At 35.9% G+C, this 26,938-nt stretch overlaps 1 protein-coding gene and 2 long non-coding RNA genes across 4 annotated transcripts; 1 reads left to right on the top strand and 2 right to left on the bottom strand.

The window, feature by feature from the left end:
• Positions 1-3,656: 3,656 nt before the first annotated feature.
• LOC149958313 (uncharacterized) lies at positions 3,657-5,672 on the bottom strand. Of its 2 annotated transcripts, XR_016478276.1 has the most exons (4): positions 5,526-5,672; positions 4,808-5,070; positions 4,673-4,743; positions 3,659-4,606 (listed from the first exon to the last, which is right to left on the bottom strand). It is a non-coding gene; the product is annotated as an uncharacterized LOC149958313 (long non-coding RNA). The 2 variants fall into 2 exon arrangements; XR_016478275.1 differs by having other exon boundaries at positions 3,657-4,743.
• A 228-nt stretch (positions 5,673-5,900) lies between these two features.
• LOC149958312 (uncharacterized) lies at positions 5,901-10,881 on the top strand. The gene is made up of 3 exons (XR_016478274.1): positions 5,901-6,321; positions 6,382-6,820; positions 9,582-10,881. It is a non-coding gene; the product is annotated as an uncharacterized LOC149958312 (long non-coding RNA).
• A 2,191-nt stretch (positions 10,882-13,072) lies between these two features.
• Positions 13,073-25,243, bottom strand: LOC149958311 (F-box only protein 21-like). The gene is made up of 10 exons (XM_090165760.1): positions 25,060-25,243; positions 24,742-24,984; positions 23,429-23,553; positions 22,451-22,606; positions 21,330-21,472; positions 21,134-21,267; positions 19,764-20,238; positions 17,902-17,972; positions 17,681-17,838; positions 13,073-14,337 (listed from the first exon to the last, which is right to left on the bottom strand). Exons 1-10 carry the CDS (start codon positions 25,224-25,226, stop codon positions 14,135-14,137), a joined length of 1,875 nt encoding a protein of 624 aa, XP_090021886.1. The 5' UTR covers positions 25,227-25,243; the 3' UTR covers positions 13,073-14,134.
• Between the last annotated feature and the right edge of the window lie 1,695 nt (positions 25,244-26,938).

The raw sequence follows: 26,938 nt of genomic DNA, 5'->3' as shown, positions 1-26,938 counted from the left end.
AGTTCGCTTAATTTAATTGCGCATAATATAAGAAGCGCTAAAGCTAATTTTGCAAGTCTCTATTCTAACTGTTCAACAAACCTAAATAAACAAATTCACATATTTGCTTTGGTAGAAACTTGGTTCTTTGATAATAATCATGTTTTCTTAGAAAACTATGACTTCTACGGACAAGGTCGAATTAACCGCCAAGGTGGCGGCGTAGGCTTCTACGTCAAAGAGAATCTTAAAGTCGAGGTAATTTCTAAAGTTAACTTTAATAATGATATTATACATATTTTTATACTATAAAAATCTATGACATATATTTTCCACCGGACTCTCCCCGGTTGATGACTTTATTATCATTTTCGAAAAAACTCTTGAATCTCTAGGTAATGTAAATAGTAAAAAAATCATTCTAGGTTACATGAATATCAACCTGTTAAAAAATGATAACGATAAAAAAACTTCTGGACCTCTCGGAGACTTTTAATTTGAAGCAGTATATTAGTTATCCAACTCATACATCTGGCTCCCTAATCGATATTTGTTTTTCTAACTACCCTTTTCTTGAAAATATCGAAATCTTTGATGATTGGGATTTAACCGATCACTACGTGATAAGTTTTTTTTTTTTTGAGATACACAAACATCGGTGTCGACCCGAGGCCTTAGACACCAGCACACACACAATAACTGATTAATCAGGGTGAGATATGTGTAACGGCCACGCCAACGGGGGGATACGTGGGGGGGACAGGGGTGGGGACACCCGTGGCGGAAGTAACCCGACCACCCGTTGGGGGATTGGTAGTCGTCCTCACACGGCCTTCCACAAACTCTGCCTCCCGGACGCCTGGGATTACAGGAGTGAGCCACTACTCCCGGCTAAGTTTAGTTATTCAAACTAATACACTAATCACTAACAAAATTCAAGTTTAAAGATTTGTTAAAAAATATTAATTGGCAGGATTTATACAACCATACCGATTTAGATCTAGCCTTTGGACTTTTCTTTAAACATTTCAACGACTACTACAAATTGTGTTTTCCTATTATCAACATTTTCCCTAAAGACTCCCACTGTTGGGTTAACGAAGAACTAAAAAAAAATATAAAATTAAAAAATAAATATTACAAAAAGTTTAAAAAAAAATCCTAGCTACGAAAATGAAGCTAGTTACAAATCCTTTAGGAATAAATTAAATAACGAAATCAGAAATGCAAGAAATAACCACTTTAAAAAACGAATTCTAGACTCAAAAAATTCCAGGGCTCTTTGGAAAACGATTAACAAAATAATTGGTAAAAACAAAAAAAAATAAGCAAGATATACCCATTCCCCCGGACCGATTTAATGACTACTTTTGTGTATCGAGGCCTTCTAACGTTGAGATAGACTATTCTTGTAATTTTGTTAATCGAAATTGTTCTTCTATGTTTCTGATGGATATAAATCAAATTGAACTACTCTCGATTCTTAACAATCTGAAAGAGGACTCGGCTCCGGGCTTTGATAATATATCCCCAAAGATAGTTAAAGAAGTTGCGCAGGAAATACTTTTACCACTATTGTTTCTAATTAACTTGTCTTTTAAAAATGGTTGCTACCCTACTATTCTAAAAAACGCAATTATTATACCGGTATATAAAAAAGGTGACTACGCGGAGCCGTCCAACTATAGACCGATTTCTTTATTGTCCATCTTTGCTAAAATAATGGATAAATGTTTTTATATACGACTAAATAATTTTGTTAAAAAATACAAGTTAATTTCTAAAAAGCAATACGGATTTAGGGAGAATTGTGGAGTAGACTTTGCGCTTGGTAAAGTGTATGGAGAAATCCTAGACGCGATTGATAATGGGAATTACGTTATGGCAGTGTTTATTGATCTAAAAAAAGCCTTTGACTACATCAACTACAATCTACTTTTATATAAATTAAAACTTATGGGGCTTCGTGGTGTTGTCCTATCCTGGATAGAGAGTTATATTAGTGATAGAACGACCCAAACTAAGGTTTATGATGATATTTCCGCAAAAAACGCTATGACCTGTGGGTTACCTCAAGGCTCAATTCTTTCTCCACTATTATTCAATCTTTTTATAAACGATCTTGAAAATCTTGATCTTGATGATAATTTAACCCTTTACGCAGACGATACATTGTATTTGGATTCCGATTTAATTCTTGATAGACTGTACGAAAAAACAAATGCTAAAATGTCCAAAATTAAAGATTGGTTTAATGGTAATATGTTAGAGATAAATAAGGAGAAAACTGTATATATGGTCATCACTGCTCGTAGTATATCTAGGGATAATAACTTACTTAACATTGTAGTTGACGGAATAACTGTAATCAAAGTGTCGGAAGCAAAATATTTGGGTCTTTGGATAGATGAACATCTAAAATGGTCTACTCATATAGATTCTGTTGTTAAAAAAGTTACTTATGGTATTTATCTGTTGCGTCGCAATCGCGAAATTTTTAATGTAACCATTGCTCGCCAACTATACTTTTCCTTTATTTACTCTCAGTTAAGTTACTGTATCTTTATTTGGGGTCATGCCTCTTTACATAACTTAAAACGACTAAATGTTCTGCAAAAAAGAGCGGTGCGAATCATTGATAATGCTTGTTATTTGGCCCATACTAAACCAATTTTCTTGAAACTTAACTTACTTACGGTTGAAGAAATATGTACATATAATGAGCTTGTTTTTATCTATAAATCTCTAAACCAATCCAATTTTTAATGTATTTCAACACAATCCTGCCCCTAACTATGAACTTCGCAATCAAAGATATCTATCAACTGATAAATGGCTTCCGATTCCTAATACTTAGTTTCGACTTAGATGAAGAATTATTCAGTGATTTACAAGAGTTTACTTGCCGATTGTACGCACCAAGAACCAATGCAAATTATCAAGCGGGGTATAGACTATAGAGACGCTCTCTAATCGCGTGTCCGGAAATACCTTTACCCCAAAGACATGTATGGGAAACAGAAAAAAATGGTCTATTGGACATCAAATAGATGTTAGGGCCCCCCGCACCTCAAGCTATACTAGAATTTTAGTAACTGCGCAAAGTCGTGTAAAAATTCTAGATGTCAATGCGTATCAAATGGCTTAAAATGTAGGGACGCCTGCAAACTACAGGACTGTTCAAATATGGCCGCTCCAGTGGAAACGGTACAAATGGACCTAAATGACGCGGAAATATAAATAATGCATACAAATTTCGTACAAATATTGGTTTAGAACTTGAAAAAGAACATTAAATAATTTTAGCTTAAATTAGTTTTTTCATTTATAATTAATCTTTAAGGGGCTTATTATTCTTTTGTTATGGTAAAAGTTAATATTGGCCTAACGTTTTTGTACCAATTCAAATAGTCTAGCGACTAAACATTCCTACTTCAAAATCCTATTTAAAAAAATTAACTACTTACCAAAATATAATATCTTAGGAACCAGCGGCCATTTTGCAAAATGGCGGCGAAACCACAAAGAAAGCTAATATGGCAGTATGGTTAGGTAAATCAATTTTACTTAACTTGGTTTCTAAGAAAGATTCTTTGAAAGTATTATTTCTTTTAAATTTGATCACTTTTTAGTGGATCTAAACCAACCTGTTTTAATTAAAAATCACATATTTATTATATCTCCGGTTCTATTGGATTGCTTTCTATGAATAATACGTTGAAAGAAAGCCAATTTTTTGTATTATTAACAAGAAAATTCGCAATTTTATTGTTCAATTCAGTTTTGAATAGCGACCGGAAATGTTCATATTGAAACAGGTGGTGTCACCGTAAATTGGGCGTGTCTACGGTGTCTTCAAAACTACTTCACATAGCGAATTCATAACACCGACCTGAAATGTAGCTCACTCAAAGAGCATTTACGTGACGTATAGAACGTCAAATTCGGACAAGGTAAACCTTAGATATTGCGCATTTAAGATGTTGCGTGGCCACCATCTTGAAACGGCCGCCATCTTGAAAAGCTACGGATTTCAGAGTGCATAATTGAAATTTGTCTTTTACTTGACATCATCTACCAGCCCTAAAAGTTTCGTTTGGTACCACCTAATGAGCCTGAAAAACTGTCTGGCTCATGTACTCTAATGTTATTATGTTAGTTGTGTTCAATAAAAGACTGTGCACTAAAAGTATACCATATATTTGATAAAAATATGTATATAATATCCAGCTGTTTCCAATTTTTTCAATATACTAGTTTTTTATTTTATTGTTATGTTTTTTTGTCGAAGAAAAACTTGAAGCCGCAACATAATTGACAACCGTCATTAAGTAGTTTCTTAGTTTCAGTCCAGTTGCCTAGTCCATGGAGTTGACGTTCGAATTTCCGTAGAGATATGTCGCAAAGGCCCACGTATTTGGGGTCGCAGTTGAACTGGTCGATCTGCGGGCAGGCTCCTTCGTGAATGATGTTTTTAGATTCATCTTTCAAGCGTAGTTTCGATTCTGGCCAGCATCTCACGCACACTTTTCTCAACATATCCTTGAAATTACGGCCCAATGCTTGTTTTTGGGAGTTTTGCATTTGTTACAAAATTGAAGGTCTTCTGGCCGTGACGAACCGGCATCTATCGTTTGAACGAAAGTACTCTTAGAAAGAATTTATGAAATTTTGAATTTTGTGCCAAACTTGCAGTCTGGAGTCGCGATCAAAAGTCCCAAGAGAACAATCGGGATCGTTAATGTCGTTTTCATCATAATTCGGCTAAAATACAATATTCATATTAAACATTGTTGGAAATATGCATATATATAAACTCAACCCAAACCTAACATAACCTAATCAACTCAATATTAGGTCCACCAAATTAGCCTTTTCAGTTAAAGGACGTAGAGAAGTTTAAAAACTTTTGCATTTCGTCTGTAAGCAATGGTAAATCGCAAAGCGTCTGCTTATTAGACGAAAATCCAGCAGTTCATGAGCTTTTCGCGTTGGCCACTGTGTGGCTCTGTCACTCTGTGCTAATGTAAGTTGCAGACTTGCTCAGTGTGCTCGTTCCAAGATATTGGATCTTACTCAAATGGTTAAATCCTGAAATAAAGTTCTGGAAATACAACAGCTTTCAGTACGCCTTATTTTAACTATTTCGAACTATTTTCATTCGGCCCCAAACCATTTTTCACTTCCATCGGGTTGAATTAGTTTCGTGATTTTAGTAAAATGTTGTTTGACAGTTTAAACTCGTTGAATTAAAAATTTAATTTTTAATTGCGCGTTCTTCGTTCGAGATATATACAATTTTGTAATCTGTTATTTTTTAGTAAATAAAGTGTTTTCTTGAAGTAAGCAATCGCTAGCTACTTAATTAATCACCACCAGACATTACAGCTTGGAAAGAAGCAGTTTCTAACATCTAGGAAGACACTGATACTTCGTGCCGTTTTTCTAAAATTTTGGGGTTCCTAAAAGCTTCCTCTAGTGGGACGCCGCCACTGTAAAAACGCGCCTTCTCTTTGGAAGAGATACACCAAGAATTGCTTACTTACCGATTCCGGCGCGTTGCTCTCTGATTAAAAACCCCAATGTTTTGCAAAAAGTACTCCAATTTCGAAGGGTAGTTTTATGTACTGCAATGTTGGAATCTCTGTCAGCGATTCCGAAGCGTCTGCAAATGGGGCTACTCTGCTTGACAGGGGGACGAAGGGAACGTGAATGCGAAACTAATATATTTGTAATTTACGGATCATAAATTCAGTGGAAAAGTGATATTAGAACAATGCTGATAATTTATTTTTATATTTTTATGCGAAGATGGTTTATCGACATTTGTTTTGCTTGTAGTAGTATAAATCCTGTTAAGGGGGAAGACTACAGTAGTCTTTCCCTTTAACAGGAGTTATAACTGTGGCCGTTGTCTACTTTCGCGCTATTTCAAGCTGAACTCTTTTAATCTTGTTTTTAACTTATAAAATTAATATTCAAGTGTAGAACTGCCTCTTCTTTAGTGCTTAAAATAATTTTGAAAATTTTAAACTTAAAAGTAATTAAGTTATTACGTTTTAATTCGGACCCCCGGAGCTAAACAAGTTGTGCAAGCGCCCAAACTACCCTTTAGTGAGGACCTGATAACTCGTTAACTATTAATATTATAATTATCAAAATTATTTTAAGCACTAGAGGAAGGTTCAGCCTATTATGAAAAATATAATTAACTTATGTAATTGTTAAAACAGAAACGTTCAGCTTGAACGAAACAGAGGCTTTTACTGTATTTTCCCCCTTAAGAGGTAAGACGGGCTTTCTCGCGGTGTAGGCGGTCAACATCTTCCGAGAGCCATAGAAGTAAATTTATAGCTTGCGCTACACATTCTTTTTCTCACGTGCAATTTTCCCATCCTATAGGACAGAACCCTTCAACTCTACGAATATGTTGTCGAACATGGAATTATATATACTTTCCGCAGGGGTGCTCAACAACAACTTGCACGATGAATCTTCTAGAATCCATGATTGGCAAACTAAAAGAGGGACAGTTTGTTGGTCTAGTATTTGTTGACTTATCAAAAGCATTTGATACCGTGAATCACGAAATTTAACTTAAAAAGAATTCGAAAAATCTAGTTTGAGTCATACTTGACAAATATAACTCCGTGGTTGCCCTAAATGGGTATATCTCACCTCCACTTACCATTCACAATGGCGTTCCACGAGGGAGCGTGTTGGACCGTTATTATTTCATATATATATACCGCGGATATCAATACGTGCCTCAAGTCACGTCCAGCATTTGAGCACGAGTATGCTACGTACATCACAGGATATAAAAAATCTAATGAGAAATGTAGGTATTACAAATCTTAAAGAGAAATTAATAAATCGAAAGAAAACTAAATTGATAAGGTAATAATCAGCTACATGTAGGCTAAACCCCAAGGCTCCACGTTAAGTCATCTAGAGACTTATATTGGCTTAGGCCTAAGGTGTTGCCTTGAGTATTAGCCTAGCTGATTATTTTAAACAGGTGGCCTGGTTACAATGATTATCTTCTCAACTTAAACATGTTTTCCCAGATTTGAAAAGCCTACCTAATCAAGATATTGAAAGAGTATTATCGTTTAAATACTTAGGTGTTATTATCGATGAAAAACTATTATTTCATGAAAACATTGACTACACAATAAAAAAGATTAAATCAAGACAGTGGCTTTTTCGGTCACCGCAAAGATTTTTAAGCTTTAAAACATTAAATATACCATATACATCCCTTATATTACCTATAATAACTTATGGAATTTATTTTTATTTCTCAATATTATTATTACGGTGCCCGCTTTGTGATGAAAATGACAAAGCTCCAAGCTTTAATTTGGCTCACCTTAGAAAATCTACATTCACTTGTTCTTTTACAAATTATGTATAAAACCCATAACAATAATCAACCAGATTATATTTTAAACCATTTTCAAAAAGGGAATTTATTGCACAGTTATAACACACGTGGTAGCGGATATAACTTTAATACAACAGCAAAAAATACAAAAAAAACCCTATGCAACAAGAGTATAAAAGAAAACGGCATAAAACTATGGCATGCTATCCCCGACAAAATTAAAAAATGTAAACACTTAAGGTGGTTTTAACAGAGAATTAAGTCAATATTTGAATGTCAATAATCTTTGTATAAATATGTTAATTTGTTTTAATTTAATCTTAGAACCATTTGTAAAGCAGTGTAACACTGAAACAAAAAGCTTTTATTATTATTATTATCATCATAAGTAACGTAAGAAACATAAGTAAGACACTTCCTATTCACCCAACGCAATTTTTTTTAATGATAGTCTGTTTCGCCAATGACAACTTAAGCCATTACGTACCGACGGACTGACAACTCTCCGCGAGCGGCTCCTAGTATTTGGAGGATGCCCGGAAAATTTATTGCGTTACTTATTAAATTGTTAATATGGAAAATAATGCTTCAATCTATGGAACATTGATGATAATTGGTACTTGGACTATTTAACAGACTTTCCCGGCAGATCTACAAACCATTTTCTAAAATTCTGTTCGATTTAAGTAGAATTTATTTCTTAGGTTAAGCCATGACCTGACCTTCCGATTATATTTGCGTTCAAATATTTCATTTGAAGCTCAGTTTCTATTCATTTGACTGTGTATCAAAAACTGTCTAGAGTTTAGTTTCTGGTAAAATACAAGTAAAAAATGAAGTTAAACATGTATTCAGTTGTTTAGGTTACGTTTGGAAGTCGGAAAGAAATATTACCATATAAAATAATTTGTTATCATACACTTCTGATACAATATAAAATTTAAATTTCAGCATAATGATGAAATCGAATATGATCCATTTTGTTTTTCCTGGACTTGGTCCAATAATTACAATTTAGACGTAACAAGTTTCTGTTCAACCTTCTGGCAGAAATGTGTACTTGGTTTAACCTTCGTTGACCTTCATGCACGTGATACCAAGAATGTTTAGCACAAACTATAGATTTACTTCTATGGCTCTCGGAAGATGTTGACCGCGCTTACACCGCGAGAAAGCCCGTCTTACCTCTTCACAGGAGTTATACTACTATAGAGGTCGGGGATGGTTAACTTTTATTCAATAGATAAAGCTCTCAAAATTATTCGTAAAACGTTTTGATCATGTAATTTATATTTCTGTATTATCCGATTAATGTTTTGATAAATTTGTAAAATTAATCGGAAAAACGACATTTTTTTCGATAAAAAGCTCAAATTTTACGAATATTACATGTTTTTTAATCATTTTCCGAAATATTAACCGGTAAATTTCTTTGTTTACATTTTTTTCCCGAAAAAATTAATTTAAACATGGATAATGATTAACCGTCCCCGACCTCTAAACTACTACAAGCAAAACGGAGGGGCCTAGTGTTTCTTAGAGAAACCCGAGGGGAACCGTTTGCAGGTCACACATTCTCTGTTCACCCGAATGCATTCTTGGTGAAACTAATACGATAGCGATTGTGTTCAAAAAGCAGTTAACAAATGTCGATAAGCCATCTTTGTATAAAAATAAATTCTAAACGTAATTATCCACTGAATTTATGATCCATAAATTACAAATATATTACATTCGCATTCACGTTCCCTTGGTCCCCCTATCAAATAGAGTAGCCCCTTTTACAGACGCTTCGGAATCGCTTACACCAAGTAAAACAGAGATTCCAACATTGCACCACCCAAAACAGTGACCGCGCGATCGCCGTGTCCAACTTTTTTGATTGAACTGTGCAAAGTAAGAAATTCTAGATTATATGCTGGGTTAATTGACCTTCAGAAAGCTTATGATTGTATTCGCCACAATCATTTGTGGTCAGTTCTAAAGGATTGTGGGTTTAGCGAGAATACAGTTGGTCAAATGAAGAAATTATACGACGGAAGTTCAGCAACGTATTCCGCCCAAGGTATCACGGCCCCTCCATTACTATGCCCTATCGGATTACGGCAAGGTTGCCCACTCTCTCCAACTTTGTCACTGATCTATATTAAGGGTTTGGCTGTTGCATTATCAAAACCTGAATTGCTTTATATACCATGTCTTCTGTTTGCAGGTGACATAGTGCTTTTATCCAACACCCCCGACCATTTTAAATTGCTCCTGAAAGAGGTACCACATTCGCAAATGCCAGCTCAGGTCTTCGCTTCAGCAAGGATAACTCACGGCTACTTATTTTCCAAAGGTCTACTCAAAAGGATTCTATAGCGCCGGCTAAATTTTTTACTCTCCAGAATAATGTTCTTGAAGAAGTTACTGAATATGTTTACTTGGGAATTACTATCTGCACAGAGGATAATTATAAACGATTTTGAGCGTAAGATGGTACTAAAGGCTACTCGTCTAAGATAGGCTGTTAAAAACTTATCAGATAATTCCTATAATAAATATACAGTGGCTCGCACGCTGTGGAAGGCCGTAAGCGTTCCCGCATTGACCAATGCTAACAAAGTAATTTGCCTGTCCAAGGTGACTCGTTCAGCATTTGAATTTACACAGAGGGACATGGGAAGAAATACTCTCTCTGCAGGCCTTTATTCAGCCAATACCGCGATTAAGGGATAACTTGACTGGAGCCTCTTTGAAGAAAGAGAAGCTGCCTCCAAATTGAAATATCTTGGTCACCTTCAGTTGATACCTACTGATCGGTTTCCAGGTGGTTTTCTGTGCCTCGCGTCAAGAGGGGGTCCAGACTTCTCTTTTCCGTCGCATTGACCAACTGGACCGTGTATATGGCCGTGGTACAGTTAGAGGTGGAGCAATAACTGAAGAAGAATGGGCCTCGATAGTCACAAATGCAGCTCAGGCACTATGTTTTGGCCAGGGTCAATCGAAGTCAAGCCTAGAATTATACCGTGCTAAGACCAAACCTGCAGCTGAATCGTTTTATGATGGTTCATGGTGTAGCGGCCTCCTATTTGCTGCCCGTACCGAGTCACTTTTAACAGCGCAACGTCAATATGAACTGACTGCTTTGTCACACAATTGTAAGCCGTGTGGATGGAATAAAGAAGACTTAAGTCATATTCTGTTATACTGCCCGAAGTTCGAGGTGGATGAGGACATTCGCCAGTGCCGAATTTTGGTAGAATCTATCCCAACTTGAACTCTTGCGGATTTGCTCGGTTTTAAGGGAGACTTGAGTCATCTTGGAATTATCAAACATATTTTAGTAACGTGGCGAAAACTGAAGGATGAATGGCTAAGACTCAATTGTTAAATTACTCCTCCCATGCGAACTTTTTCTTTCTATTATATACTGTGTTTTTAACGTTCAGTGTATAAATATTTTACCTTTAACTGTGCTCCCACCTTTTCGTGCTGAGCCGCACTGTTTCAAAAGGGTTGTACTACATACAGGTTGTTCAATAAATCTTGAATTTATAAACGGTCGGCGGCGCAAAAAAACGATTGCCATCGAGGTCTATTTCGAAGCAACGATTGGTGAAGCTAAAATTAAATTTAGTTCCAGTTCTCTGCTGCAGCACAGTCAGCCTCAAATAGCGTCCCGCATATAAGACGAACAAAGAACGCAGAATTAAAAATTTAACTTTTAGAGGTCTGTTGCCTGAATGAAAATAGTTCAAAATAGTTAAAATAAGGCGTACTGAAAGCTGTTGTATTTCAAGAACTTTATTTCTGGATTTGACCATTTACAAGCGTGAGTAAGATCCAATATCTTGGATCGCGCACACTGATCAGGTCTTCAACAGTGGCCAACGCGAAAAGCTCATAAACTGCTGTATTTTCGTCTGCTAAGCAGACGCTTTGCGATTTATTATTGCTTAGAGACGAAATGCAACAGTTTTTAAACTTCTCTATGTAACTGAAAAAGCTAATTTCGTTATGTTAGGTTTCGGTTGAGTTTTAAAGTTATATAGGGTAATAATCTAACAATGTATATTTCCAACAAAGTTTAATATTTATATTGTAGTTTAGCCGAATTTTTATTAACACGACATTAACGATCCAGATTGTTTATTCGTACTAATTACTAGGCAATTTCATTTTTAAGGTGCCAAATACTTCTTGAATTCACGAATCTGTTGGCGTAAATTTAATTTGAATCAAGTTGAAGGGCTCTCAACTAAAACTGAAAACAAAATATGGAAAAAAATGTAAAATAGGGACTAAATAGGGACCACTGTAAATCAAAATGAGATCTTTATTTGAACTAAATTCCAAAACTGAATAGTTCCGCTTTTGTAACAGTGAAGTTCGTCCTAGGATTCAATTGATGTTATCTCATAGGCAGCTAACCCACAGCTTTGACTATTTTGTCAACAGTACTTGAGCATATGTATAAAAACGTTTTAAACCTATGGTGGTTTCCCTGTACTTCATGAAAATTGGGTACTTTAGGGACCAAATCCTGATTTTAGGTTACATTAAGGACCCTGAAAAAATAGGGAACTTTAAGGTATTTTAGGAACCTGTTGGATGTCCTGAAGCTTACCGAATAACTTCACGAACTTAAAAGAAAAGACATTTAACAAACAATAGCGCTTTGTAGATAATCTTACCATTATTGAACTCATCACAGTGCCGTAACGCTGCCTCGTGACGTCACAAGCGGAAATCGTACAGTAACAATTTAGGTTTTTTCGATGAGTTCGGGATTCACTTATGAGTTACTGAACAGACACCAACCCAACCCAGCGGTGCCCGAATGGTATAAACTTTGTTATTGGTGCCTTTGAGAAACGGGTCTTCACACTATACACTCCATGTTACAACGTTAAACAAATTTTTCATTGGTGGATTTTATCCAGTTGAGTCGCGCTGAGGTGATGGTTGAGGAGGATCAGATTTACAGATATAATTAGTAAACGCTGATCGCGTCCTTCAAAATATTTAATATACTAAAATTAACTAATAAGGTTACGTCCTCGCGGGCTATTCTGAAATTTTCAAGGGTGCAGGGCAAGGTGAGGGGCCCCTTCTGGGTTCTATTTCGCCGGGACCTGGGGATTTGGTGAGCATCACCACCTTCTTAACCCCTACTTCCAAATCCCTTCAGAGGCAAGAACCACTAGTGTTGCTAGTTTTTCTTAACTTTTTTATGCCAAAATTTTGTCCATTTGCGTAAACTATATTTGAGTAATAGTTTTCCAGTTTCAACCAAAATCAATCTCCTTAAATTTTATACTAGTTCTTAAAATTCCCTGACTTTCCCGGGAATTCCAAATATTATGGCAACCTTGTGGAAACCCAAGGTTCGTAAATCGGGCATGCTCTAAGTGGTGGAAACCGAAGTTGGGATTTATTTTATAATCATCCTGGACCTAGGCAATGGTCATACTGTTGCTTGAAACCAGTTTTTACGGCGAGTTCCTCAAAGTTTCATTTGTTTGGGTTTCAAGGTCTTGCGTGACCGTGGCTAAAGTATACTGTAATTTACCCTAAATATAGAAAAAAAATTACAAAAAACCAAAACCAACTCGTCTGGCAAAATTTTACAAAAGTTACAATAGATCAAGAATTTATAAATCCAAATTTGGTATACACAAAAGTAAAATCGAAATACGAATTCAAATATTCAGAAAAATCTATAAACTATGTACTTCCCATATCTACAAGCTTACGTTTAATATTGAGTGTAAAAGAAATGGTTATCTATACAAATTTCGCTCTTCTATTATTTTACAAAAAGTGTTGCATCGCAAAAAAGAAACACGAGGCTTTTTTTTTTAAATGAATCGCACGTAGAGAAGTGTAAAGAGATACTGAATTCTAACGTGAAGTAAATAATTTAAGTTTATAAACGTTTTCAGTTGCTATGTTTATATATTACCAAGAGCGTATTCAAGTTATCAGATAATATCCTGCCAGCATACCATAGTGTCAAGGGGAGTACCCGAAGTGTTTATTGCCGATTTTGTTCAAAGTCGGGCGTATTGTAGACCTAAATGAGATATGAAATTTCCCAAAAGGAGACGTTGCACTACCCATTCTATTTGCCATGGCAACCGAAAATGTTTTTGACCACTTAAAACAAAAAATCTCAAATTTAAAAAAGCATGGAATTTTCTCGGTTTCACAGGGTACTTACTACTACCTAGAATTTTTTTTAAAATTGCAAATTTTAATTTGTTTTTAGGCATATATTATTTTTTTGGTTGAGATTGAAATAAAATTAGCGAAAGATAATATAATAATTTAATTTAAACCAAAAAAATCCAATTCTTTTTTAAATATAATTTTTTTTAAACATTTTCGGTTGCCATGGCAAGTCGAATGGGTAGTGCAACGTCTCCTTTTGGGAAATTTCATATCTCATTTAGGTCTACAATACACCCGACTTTGAACAAAATCGGCAATAAACACCTCGGGTACTCTCCTTGTTCGTTAGACTTAGAGTACACTAGGAACGGCGGAGGGGCGTGGGTTTTTCTTCGGGGTTATCATGCGGCAAACCAAGTGATTCCTACATATTCTCTGTTCACACAAATACCTTCTTGATATTACTATTTAAGTTTAGAAGGTTAACCCTAATTTTTCAATAGATGGCGCTGTGAAAGCGGTAGAAATAGTGTTTATTCGATTAAAACCATTATAATTCAGTATATCTTCAAGCAATCCCATCAAAGACATTATTTACAATAATGATTACTTATTACTCATATCATCGGAACCGCTCTGCTCCGATGGATAAATTGAACTGATGATTCGATCGCGAAATTCTTCGTCTTCGGGATACTCCGCCATTTTCTCAGCATTCGGAATGTAATGGGTTCCCCGATAGTGTTGGAAGTATTTTCCCACTTCGCTGTGAGTCAACGCTCTTGGTCTCTCGGCCAAAGACAAATTTTCTGGACATAAAAAACCAAATATATATTAAAAGTATCTAGTGAGAGCTATTCACGAGACAGACTGCATTACGGGCTTCGTCGCCGTTTTGCGTCCGCTTGCTAACGCGTCACACGTAAACATACTACAAAACATTAATAGTGTTACATTGTTAATCAGTTTCAACTAGTCTAGAGGTTTAGTTTTACTTTTAGATTCGAAAAAATGACCGAGGCCTCTTTTCCGGAAAAATTTCCGTATTTTACCGAAAAAAATAAAAAAGTTTTCATTCCATGATAAGTCTAATATATTGTTTACAAATTTAAATAAAGCGGCATTTTCGCCTCATTTTTTCGAATAATAAAGTAAAACTAAACCTCTAGACTAGTTCCAACTGATTAACAATGTAACACTATTAATGTTTTGTAGTATGTTTACTGATATTAGACATTTCATATCGATAAAAAGTTAAAAACATTAAAAACCTTTAAAAAATAATTGGTGTTTCAATGTTTTATTTTCCGATTTCCGGAAAATTTTTGGCATTTTATTTTTACGGAAAATTAACAACACTAGTCCAAACAGAAAATCGCCCCGTCGTGTACCCTATTTTACCTAAAATACCTTCGTAAAGTATGTGGCCAAAAAAGGCTTAATTATCTAGCCATGCATACAGATATTTTTCTAAAGATATCGACGTAACTTTTATTATCAATGTATTCCATGACGGATGTGAGATTTGAAAGAACACTTTAAAAAATATATATACATTTCGAGCTGTACAAGTTTTAAGCATATGAATCTTTGGATAAAAAATAATGACCCGGGCCGCCACAGAAATGTTTTCAGATCGCCGCCGCTGGCCAGGGGCGCGTCAAAATTCTAAAAATTCTTCCCTTGATGATAGTGAGAATTCTTACTTCTCAAAATTTTGACGGTCCTTCTCGCAGGAAGTGACGTAATCTCTTCTCACAAGTTCTCTTGTGTTCGAGTACTCGAAAACTAAGCCTAACTGTTTAATTACTTGAAACCCTTTTTAAAACTAAACCGAATTCCTCGAAAACTCGGGGGAAAAACTCTACTTGTAATTTTAGAAACTTAAAACTCGACTCAAACCCCTAATAGTACGGGTAAAAGAGGCCCAAAAAGAGCTCTCCAGCGGCAAAATTCGTCCCAACTTGCAATGTGGCCTAAAAATTCTATTTTGATGTCTACTTTGAGGATCCGATGAGTCCGCAGCGATGCGGGGTGGACAACACAGTTTTTTGGGGGGGGGGGGAAGGGGGGCAGGAGGGGGCAGTTGTCCCCCTAAATATCCTTTCACCGAATTGAGCCGTGTTTGGTGTTGTTCCCGATGGTAAATTTCACCCTGAGTCAAATGCAACCCACCATATGCCCTTAAGATGAACCGTTTCCGAGTTATGGCCGAATTTGTACTGAATCGCGTGGTTTTTTCTCTAATTTGAAAAAAAAAATCCCCAAATATTAAATTTAGCAATCCGGTCTAGTTGGGTATCGTGTCTGAAGTATGTTTTAAAACATACTTCAGACACTTGACCGGATTGCTAAATTTAACATTTAGGGATTTTTTTTCATATTAGAGAAAAAACCACGCGATTCAGTATAAATTCGGCCATAACTCTTACGGGCATGTGGTGGGTCGCATTCGACTCAGGGTGAAATGTACCATCGGGAACAACACCAAACACGGCTCAATTCGGTGAAAGCAAATTTAGGGGGGCAACTGCCCCCTCCTGCCCCCCCCCCCCCCCAAAACTGTGTTGTCCACCCCGCATCACTGCGGACTCATCGGATCCTTAAAGTAGACATCAAAATAGAATTTTTAGGCCACATTGCAAGTTGGGACGAATTTTGCCGGTGAGCTACCCTCTTTTACCCGTACTATAAAATCAAGACTAGCACATGGCTAGATCTGCTTTAAATTAAATGAAAGATATTTGAGGCGTATTCTTTTATCCGCAGTTCCACCACCTTCCTGAATTGGCCAAATATTAAAGCAACTGTTGGCTTGACGCGAAGCAGCTCTTTTTCTCAACCGATGTCGCTAGAGTCAAAATATAAACAAGATGCTTAAGCTACAATCTACATTTTGACCCAAAAGGCAGGATTTAAAAGTACTCCTCGCGTTGATTGGCTCGTTTGTAAAATTTACAATAACTTAAATTGTAATGCTTTATAACAATATATTTTATATGGGATATATACTCATTTGGTCGACTTTTCAGTCGGCCAAATGAGCAGACCATTTGGCTGACTACCCTTTTAGCCGAAATTCAGGTTGGCCAAATGAGCAACCCATTTGACCGACTGCTCATTGGGCCGATTGCTCAGTCGGTCAGATGAACGGCTCATTTGACCGACTGTTATACTATAGCCTGTCCTATACTATGTCTTTAGAGTTAAGTTGACTTATAGAACGGGCAATGTATTCTAAGTAACATACAGCCCCGTTCTTTATAACCAAGCTTGGCCTTCTAAAACGCGACCTAGAGGACAGTACCTAGTATCGTTCAACCGCCAAATGAGTAGTTGGCCAAATGAGTAATCAGCCAAATGAGCAGTCGATCAAATGGGCAATCGGCGTAACGTGTTTTTTGTAGTCGGCCAAACCAAACTTACGACGTTAGTCTCACCGCCAGTGAAAGCATTCAGGTACCCAAGAATATGGGAGTATAGCAATAGCAAATCACTATTACCAAGAACGCATAAAGGTACTAAGAACTATGAACCTTAACATTCGCCCATGCTGCCTTGTTGTTATACTTTCAGAAGCAGTCTAAGGGCCCGTTGCAAAAGTCTGCTTTGCTAGAATCGCACATGTTAAATTCTATGGGCTAGCACTTTGGCTAGGGCTTTTGCAACAGGCCCTAAGCAGTCGACGGTCCTCTCTCTATGTAAAAATCCATTACACCAAGGCCCAAGTTAGGCTTAAGCCATCGGAAAAGTATAACATCATGGCGCCACCATTTAAGTTTTTCATAGTTCTTAGTACCTCTATGCGTTCTTGCTATAACAGGGTGTTTAAATAATGAAGATTAAACATTTAATTATAGAAAAATTATTTTTAATCTTTGTACAGCCAAAGATTTGATTTAAATCAGATTTAATCATACAGTGTCCTAATAATCAAGGTAGTAATCTAGCCCTCAACCTGGCATACTTTGTAGCGTTACTTGCTTGTTAGTCACATAACATAAATATAGATGGCGACTGTCTGTGTGAAAGAGTGCCACGAAAAATTGTAAAATAGAACATGCATGGAAGTTTCAATACAAAGTATGCAAGGATTAGTTTTAGAATATGTCGAAACATATTCTTGGTACCTAAATTCATACTTGGTCCTACCTTGAGCTGCATAACGATTTGAGCCATCCTCGGCCAAGACATTGTAGAACGGTTGCTTATCCTTGTGAGGTAAATTATAAACTCCCATTTGATAAATCCAATCTCGACTGGCGGCGCATGTCGGGTCCCATCCGAATATTAAACACAAATAGTTGTACCTGGCCATGTTCATTTCATTTAACATTAAATTAACATTTGTTAATTAATCAATTTAAACTCACTTTTTATGTTTCATTATCATCCCAACGGCGTATTCCACGTTAGGATTCTTGTGCCGTAGTTTTGGTAGAATCTGTTGAATTTGAAAATCTTTAAATTCGTATAATCATTTACACCAGTTTTTTAAAACAAAAGTTTCCATTGTGAATGTTGGATACCCCGGATAAAAATTAGAAGAGGAATAAAAACTGTAGCTTCCAGGAGGCGTTAAAACTATCTCAGAGTTCGAAACCTATTGCTTTTGTGTGATTAACTTTCAGTTAGTAATATTTCAATTGGTCAATGAAAAACCTTTAATAACATCTTCAGTTCGCAGGGTTCGAAAAATACCGGGTTTTTTCATTTAGGTGGGTTAGGTTAAAGTTTCCATATTTGTATAAGATGATATGTTAAAGTATACAGATACTGCAAAGCTGAAACGAAGGACTGGTAGAAGAACCAAGTTATACGTTAAAGTTACCAAGTCAGTTAACTTTGAAGTTTGTATCACATTCACAATTCAGTCTAAGATATATATTAAAGTGGTCATTATATAAATCTGAGATATGAAAGTGGTTTTTTTTTCTGAGATGGGTTTTTGGTTTTCGAACCCTGTCGATTCAGTTTAAATCAAATCTGCCTGGTATCTCATTGTTTCCTTAAAACCAAGAACGTATGTATGTAAAAGAACGTTGAACAAAAGGTATCGCTTGGGCCATGATTTAATCGGTTTCAGAATAACTCCGCCCTAAAATCCGCGTGCCACTCGCGCTTGAACTCGAAACGGTTTTAGCCTTTAGCGCGAGCCGCACGTGGTCTTTTGGGCGGAGTTATTCTGTAACCGATTGCATCACGGCACCAGGCGCCAATTTGACCGTTCAACGTTCTTATACATATATACGTTCTTGTTAAAACTGACGTCTTCCTACGTGATTGAATCGTATTTACAATTTCCATGCCCACTCTTGTGCCAGGGGGAACTATGACCAAGATACCCACACGTCATAAAATTATAAATAAATACTTTCTTTTATTCATATTAATTTTGGTTGCGCCTGATAGACCTTGTCACGTAGATGCCGAGGGTATTTTTTATTTTGGCCGCAAAGGATTATTTAATTTTTTAATTTTAAAAATTTCTCATTTTCATTGAATTTTATATTAATTTTGGTTGCGCCTGATAGACCTTGTCACGTAGATGCCGAGGGTATTTTTTATTTTGGCCGCAAATGAGTATTTAATTTTTTAATGTAATTTTAAAAATTTCACATTATTGGGCATTTTCACGTGTTTCGTTGTACTTATTTCCGTCGTGTATTCGCCGACACCACAGTTTCGGTGTCCTAATAATTTCCAAGTGATATTCCCGATATTCCCGTACTTTATAAAATCAATTACAGTTTTTGTTCATTTTCTAGGTGTTTTGTATTTTTGGGCCACAAATTGATATTCCCGTACTTTATAAAATCAATTACAGGTTTTGTTCATTTTCTAGGCGTTTTGTATTTTTGGGCCACAAACGCTTATTTCAGGTTGATATTAAAAGTATATACTTGATGCGTAAGGCTTGGTACTGTCCTCTAGGTCGCGTTATAGATTACCCATCGCTTTTTTTTTGTATGGGGTTGGCGAGGCGCCGCGCGCCCCCAGCGCTTGAGCGGCGCCGTTTAAACATTGGAAAAAATCAATATCAGCAATTTTTTTTTTGATCGGTTAAAAGCGGTATTTTAGATGCGAACTGATTCATAAGTAAAATCACGATAACGGTAAATGATACCAACCTCATATCGGTTTGGGTCCGACACTAACAGTACCTTATATGTGACTATTTTTGGGTAAGATGAAAAAAAAAGGAATCTTTGCTAAATGTAAATAGAAATCTTACCATAGGTGATTTTAGCTTCGATTCCAGAGATGCCATTTGACTAAGAGCAGCTTTTTGCATATATTTGACAATACCCTGTGAGGCAGGATCATGTTGCTCGATCTGTTGTAGGATGCCAATCACCTCCTTTAAATTCACGTTCAAATGCAGATATACCCGAGCGAGTAAAAGCTTGTGCTCCACTCCATCTGGATTGAGTAAGGATAACAGCTCTAAAATGTTTTGAAGAAACAAAATGCCATCTCCAATTCGTTCTCGTTGTCTGCCAACTTCCACGAGGTTCCAACACATCCGATGAAAGACTTGAACTGGTTTGGTGGGATTCATGCGGTTTGACTTTGATAATGATGATGAGCTGGAAAATGCTGGATGTTCAACAGGGTAACCTGGGACGGAATTATGACAACTTTCAGCATCCATAAACTTTCCTTCTCCAAAAACATCGATAAATGTGCAGTTTTGCGGAGGTGGTATTCTAAAATGTTGGATGAAGTTAATAATTATCTTAAATTATATCAATAATGTGGGCATGTGCGAGCCTTGATTTTTGGGTTTTGAGCCAAGCTTAGAGTATGAAAAATTTCACTTTTAGAATATCGAGCTAAGCTTTAAAATTTTATCGAGCTTTCGAGCTTTTAGGCTTAAAAAGGGGGTTTAGAGTAATCGAATAATTAGGCTTAACTGTATTTCATCAGAACTGGTAGAACTTGTACTTTCATCAGATAAGGAATCATTTAAACTAGAATCTTAACTTTCATCACTAGGTTGTACATATTTGTGAAGTCTTAAATTAATACCTGGCCATACAAGGGATTACAACAAGAAAATAGTGGACTTATGAAATGCCAAACAACTGACAATAAACAGCTGGGGCACCCTACATTATGTAACTTATCGTTTGGGTTTCGTTTTCTACATTTAAAATCAGTGACCAATCAGAAACCACTAGAACTTGTACCTCACCCAACAGTGGCATAGTCATAAATCCCTCAAGGGAGCGTTCAATCTATATAAAATACCTGAGAGGGGTCAAGAAGGGGTGGAATTTTAAGACAGCCAAAGCTACACAGAAGGGGGGGGGATTGGACAAGGAAACTCTCCCCTTGTCTACGCCACTGTCACCCAATAAGAAATCTTACGACGGGACCAAAGAGAATTGTTTTAGTAGCTTTTCCTACCATTTTTAAAAGCTTGCGAGTTGAGCCTTGGTACGAATAATAGTTTCGAGTACTCCAAAGTTAAGCCTAGGCCTCAATTTAAGGCTCGAGCTATTTTTGAGCTTTGCAACTAAGACTTTTAGAAGCTTGATCGAGTACTTGAATGAAATCGAGTACTCGCATATGCCTACAATAATGTTAATTTTAACTTACTGCGGATGTGATAACCACTTCAATAGAAAATGACCAGGGCAGTTGACAGGCAAACACTGTACACCTAGCCTATGAGCAACTGCAGAGTACACAAGACACAGAGTGATTGGTATTCCTCGTTTGTGGTCTAAGACCTAGAAAAATGATTTTCAATATACAATAAAGTCAAATAGACCAAGAGACAATAGTAGCATACTTCGTTAATGTAGCTATTTGAAGCATTGTAGTAATCATCCCTATTACCAGAAAATCTGTGTCGTTGGAACATGACATGATTTATGGATAATAGAATCGTACGACACTCATCAACACTCCATACAGATTCAGATAGAGTCGTTTCTGTATATAATAAAATTAAACTTGGCTAATTTGATGATGCAAGACTTTAAAACCTGTGAACACATTCAATTAATTGTGATACATAAAACTACATGCAACAAACCCCTATTAGTGGTTGAAGAATTATGAAAAAGCTCTAGATCGACACTCAAGCGACGAGCAGACACGGGCCAGTTAAAACGACTCAGCATAGAACTAATTTAACCAGTTGCGTGACCCTAACTTTAGAGATTCTACCACTTCCATTTGTTTTCTGTTTTGTATTGAAGAAATTTTATTTAACTTATCAAAACAACAATTAAACAAGGTTTAATCGTCCAAATATATTGTACCAAAATGGAGCTCAAGTTTAGCAATATCAATTTCTAATCCATTAGTTTTAAAGTGTTGGTTTGCAACTCCATCAGTGCAATTTGTAAAACTTACAATTGATATTACTATTTAAGGGGGTCCCAAGAAGCTACATTTAGACTTTTTACAATAAAGCAAGTGTCGAATCTGCATTAAGTGGCTCTTTTTGCAACAGATGTCGCTAGTGTCGAAATCAAAACAAGGTGCTTAAGCTACATTTTGACGTAAAAGGCGGGACATAAAAGTACCCCTCTTGTTGATTTGCTTGTTTGTAAATTTGTCAATAACTTAAATTACAGTAATCTTTACGATATATATCGGATGTATAATTTAGTTTAAAGTTCACTAAGTAGAGTATAAGTTGTCTAATTACATTAATTATAAATGGTTCTCTGACGACGTTATTGTTTCGCCGTTTTGAATTTTAGCTTCCTTTGCCATTAAGAGATGGCACCACGCTCTCCAGTAAGTCGATTTTTCGAAGAATCGGATAAATTCATTGCCATCTCTAATAACAAGGGCCTTATCATAATACAGGTGGCAATGAGAGTGCGGACAGTTGCTTTAAGCGTATGTATAAAAAGTTTAAAACCACTAATCTAATCTAGCAAAGTTAAGATACGATACCTGGATTTTTAATTTCAAAATTGACAACAGGATGCTTCGGATAGTTTGATTTCAAATAATCTTGAACATCCTGAGCAAGATTCGTTAGCTGAGCTGATATTCTATCTCCACTAATTGCCTCTGATGGTTGACACCACTGAGCAAGAAGGACAGCACCTACATTTATAATCAAATTAACAGAAATTAGCCAAAACTATTAATTACATAATCAACAAAGATCGTACAGAATGTAACATTTGATTTTCGCTGATATTTTTAGGTTCTCGCTTATATTTTTAGGTTCTAAACAGTGAAACTTCAATTTTGGCATTTTCAAGTGTTTTTTTTAAGTCAAATCAATTGATTTTTTAAATAAGAATTTTTTTTGATTTTATTGATTTCTATACAATAGACTAATGGCACTCCGTAGCTTTGACCATGGTCGCCATTTTTTATCTATAGGAAAAAGCATGGGTGACGTGCCGTGACGTCACACTGCCATTACTCTATTATAAGTAGTTTTTTTTTGGGTCTAATAGACACTTCAATAAATCATCCTCCCAGGAAATAACCAAGAAGTAATATTTCCGAGAGCCAGGACCTGCAAATCACTGTTTATATAGTGCTAGTTAAAATAAGGGAAATTTTTAACCTTTACAGCAGCAACAAGCGTTCCCTATGACGTTCCCTTTTAACCAGCTAGCTTTTTTGACATATTAAGGATTCGCAAAAACACCATGTTTTACAGGTGAAAAGTTTCCATTATTTCCACAAGCACTGGCTTTCTGAAATATTACTTCTTGTCAATTTCCTGGGAGGAGGATTTATTTAAGCGCCTATTGATAAATGTTTCTACCTTTGGTGTCTAAGGACTTTGGCCGACACCATATGTTTGTTCTAGAAATTTTTCTACAAATTACATCCATTTCGTATGAACTCTGAAATTAAAGCGGCAACACAAGGTGGTAGGACCAATTGCATTGCACATAAATCTTTTACCCTTTTCTAATAACTGTTGATTTTCTGGTAGAGAAAGAAAATTTGTCCATTCTTGCTTCAGGTGCTGGTGTTTTAAATGGCGTAAGACACGAAGTGCATAATATTTATCTGTTAAAAATTCCAACCTCAAGAATAAAAAAAATTATTAAAATACTTTTTTGGATCTATCAAAAATGGCACATGAAAATTTTGTCAGAGGAACCACATTCACATATAACATTAATACTTTATTGTTGTTAGTTCTGAGCCACAGGTCTGTGCCACATTAAAGATAATATCAGAAATTATATTAGCAATATGATATCGTTACCAATATTGGGCTTTTACTGATTAATTTGCATCTAAAATAACGATTTAACTGAAAAACAGCTGATACCAATTTTACCAAATTATATAAAACTGATCAGTATCGATTTCCCACATCAGAATTAGCAAAAGTAAACAGATATAACCAGGAAGTCTCTAATTTTACCTGAGGCAGGGCTTGAATCTCTGATTACATGAAAACCATTGGCAGAGGAGGAATAAGGTTCAAATTAGTATGGGTGTGAGAGTCCTGTTTTTTGAAATTCGAGTAGAGTCTCGAGTCTTAGAAACTTGGACTCGCGAGTCCTCGAGTCCAAATATTAAGGACTTGATCGAGTCCTCGAGTCCTAAAGAATTAGGTTTAAAGCTTTTGAGTCCAATACGAGTCCGGAATATTTTTAACGCGTCCAATTCGAGTCCTAATTTTTATCGAGTTCAATTCGAGTCCTAAGTTATCGTGGCCAATTCGTCTGAAATTTATTTGCCGCTGTTTAAATAATCATTAAATTTATTAATAGTGGTTTCTAATTAATTAGTACGATATATTTTAATTTTTAGGACTTTTAATAATGGGCTCGCCGAGTAATAATGGACTCGCCGAGTAATATTTGACTCGCTGGGTAATTTTCAAGTTATCTATTTACTCGAGTCCGCTTCGGGTAATTATGTACCCTTTCGTGGGAATCGGGTACCCGTACGAGTAATAAAATTACGTATTCCGACTCGATAAAGAGTACTCGCAATTTTCGATTACTTGCACACCACTACAAATTAGAGACTCTCTGTTTATGTCTATTCACTTTTGGTATTAGTATCCGTTGAAATTCAAAATTCGTATAGGTATGGGAATCAGTCAACACTGAATTATATTGAAAAACTAATCTAGAAGCAAAACATACAATTAATCAAAACTCAATAATAATAAAATATTAATTTAGATGTCTGTTAGTTTTCTCCATTACAAAAATAAAATTTGACATATTTCTAAAGCAATTTGTAATATTTACTTTTTGCCTTCATGTAATATCCTTTCTAGCTCTTGAATTGAGAAATAATAGGCAAAAGGGTGGCTAACTAATGTTTCAAAATGAGCAAACGTTTCGTGAGACATTTCATCTTGCTTATAGAACTGGCTGGACATTTGTGAAACTTTGCGGTACATGGATTTCCCACACACGTAGCACTCAACAAACTCATATTTCCAGTCAACACACCGTCCTTTTTGATAAAGTTTGCTTAATTTAGGCCATCTGAAATTCAAAATTAGGTCTATGATAGTAATAAAGTAAACCTACGATTACACCAAGGCTTAGAATGTTTCTCACTTTTGGCAAAACTTCCTCCTCCACAATTCATTACTATTGCAAACTTCTCTTAATTTAGTGCAAACTAATGAAAGCCGACACAAATCGGCCACTTTTATTGTTGGAAATGATAAAATATACTCCAATATTTCAGCAGGTAAATCTTCAACATTTTGCACGGCTGACATTTTTGTACGCAGTTTGTGATGTTGGGGGGTCAGAAAAGAACCATAGACATAATAAAGAAATAGACACCTTACGCGGAGTTTGATTTGCCAAAAATATACGGGAGCGATAACTAGCAGACAACCGGTATTTGTTCCGTATTCCTGTGGTACCACGTTTAAGCGACGCCTGTCGATTAGGCGAGAAAATACCAAATCATCATTACGAAATATTGTTGGCATGGACATCTTACCAGATCACCACGAACATGTTTGATCCTGAAGTTGGAATCGAACATCATCATTAAGAAAGTTATTAATTTATATTGCAAGCTCTGACTCCACAAATTAGCGAAGGACAAAAATCTAGATATGAAGTGTCAAGCCATCAGACTTAAATTGTCAAAGCTAATTTTTTTTCAAGGACAATAGCTACATACCTTTAGTAGAATCATTATTAATCCAAGGTAGAATCATCCTTTTCATCAAAATTCCATTTACTTTTGTTTACAATTTAGAATCTCAGAATATTCCCATAACAAGCCATAACCACAAGTTCCACAACAAACCAGATAGTTACTTAAGCCTTTGACAAAATATCATTTCGCAAATACAATTTTTTGTTTTTAATTATAAGATCATCTGCTGCTTTTTATTTGGGTTTTGAAAGAATTAATTGACTTATTTAAAAATTATAATAAAAATTTACCTTATTTTCAATTATCACAGCCAAAATATTCGCGAATCACGTCAGAGTACCTAAAAGATTACAAACACGAACATGTGTGACGTGATGATTTTGTATTTTCTCGCCTAATCGACAGGCGTCGCTTAAACGTGGTACCACAGGAATACGGAACAAATACCGGCTGCATTGAGTTGGGAATAATACTATCTAGAGCCCCAGTTCAAATTTTCCCCATAGGCTTTAACACAGCATTAGTGAAGATAGGAACGAAAATCATGGGAGGGTTATCAACTACGACAAAAGCCACCTATGAGCGAAAAATTCAACTATTTAAATGAAAAATTCTTCGATGGCCCCGGCCGCCACCTATTAGCGACTTTGTGAACTATTACAATTTTAACTTTTGAATTGAAGAGGGCAAGCGACGCGTTTTTAAGAAAAATTTTGAAAACGCGTATATGTATATCTGAAAACTCTTTATTAACACAATAAAGGTTTCTTTTGTGAGTTCTTTACTATTTTGTAATAGATTTTGAGTGAAATTTTAAGCATAATGGGTAGGAAATGCGCACTAATATTCCAAAAAAATAGAAGACATTTTTATTCTAAATTATTCAAAATTACAATAAGGTTTCCAGGTAAAGTGAATCCTTTGTTGTTAGACCATTACTTAGATAACTTTTTTCAGAAAACGTACACGTCGTACAGTAGAAAGTGGGGTGGGGGAGTGTTAACACTTTCGCCTCGCAACAAGAGGAGCCGGGTTCGATCCCAGCTAGTGGCCCTGGGTGAAAATCCGGAACCACTCCTTCTGCGTGAAGTTTATAAGTTCTCTCCCCACTGGTTTACCCCCGAGATCTTCGATTTCCCCTTCCCATAAAAACTGGCTGAGGTTAACGGTCATAGTTAGTGTATATTCTTTATTATTTATATTCATTATTTATTTATTTATATTCATTATTTATTAATTTATATTCATTATTTATTAATTTATATTCATTATTTATTTATTTATTTATATTCATTATTTATTTATTTATATTCATTA

This window comes from Leiobunum rupestre, chromosome 2 (genome assembly GCF_980474605.1).
Source record: "Leiobunum rupestre chromosome 2, qqLeiRupe1.1.hap1, whole genome shotgun sequence".
Lineage (NCBI taxonomy): Eukaryota > Metazoa > Arthropoda > Arachnida > Opiliones > Sclerosomatidae > Leiobunum > Leiobunum rupestre.
This window is presented reverse-complemented; position numbering and strand designations above follow the sequence as displayed.

Bases quoted from the DNA above. Each gene is read 5' to 3' on its own strand.
- LOC149958311 (XM_090165760.1), bottom strand. From the start codon at position 25,226: ATGTCAGCCGTGCAAAATGTTGAAGATTTACCTGCTGAAATATTGGAG. The intron at 24,985-25,059 runs GTGAGAAACATT...TTTGAATTTCAG, and splicing joins AGGAGGAAGTTTTGCCAAAA to ATGGCCTAAATTAAGCAAAC. The intron at 21,268-21,329 runs GTATGCTACTAT...TCATTTTTCTAG, and splicing joins CAAATAGCTACATTAACGAA to GTCTTAGACCACAAACGAGG.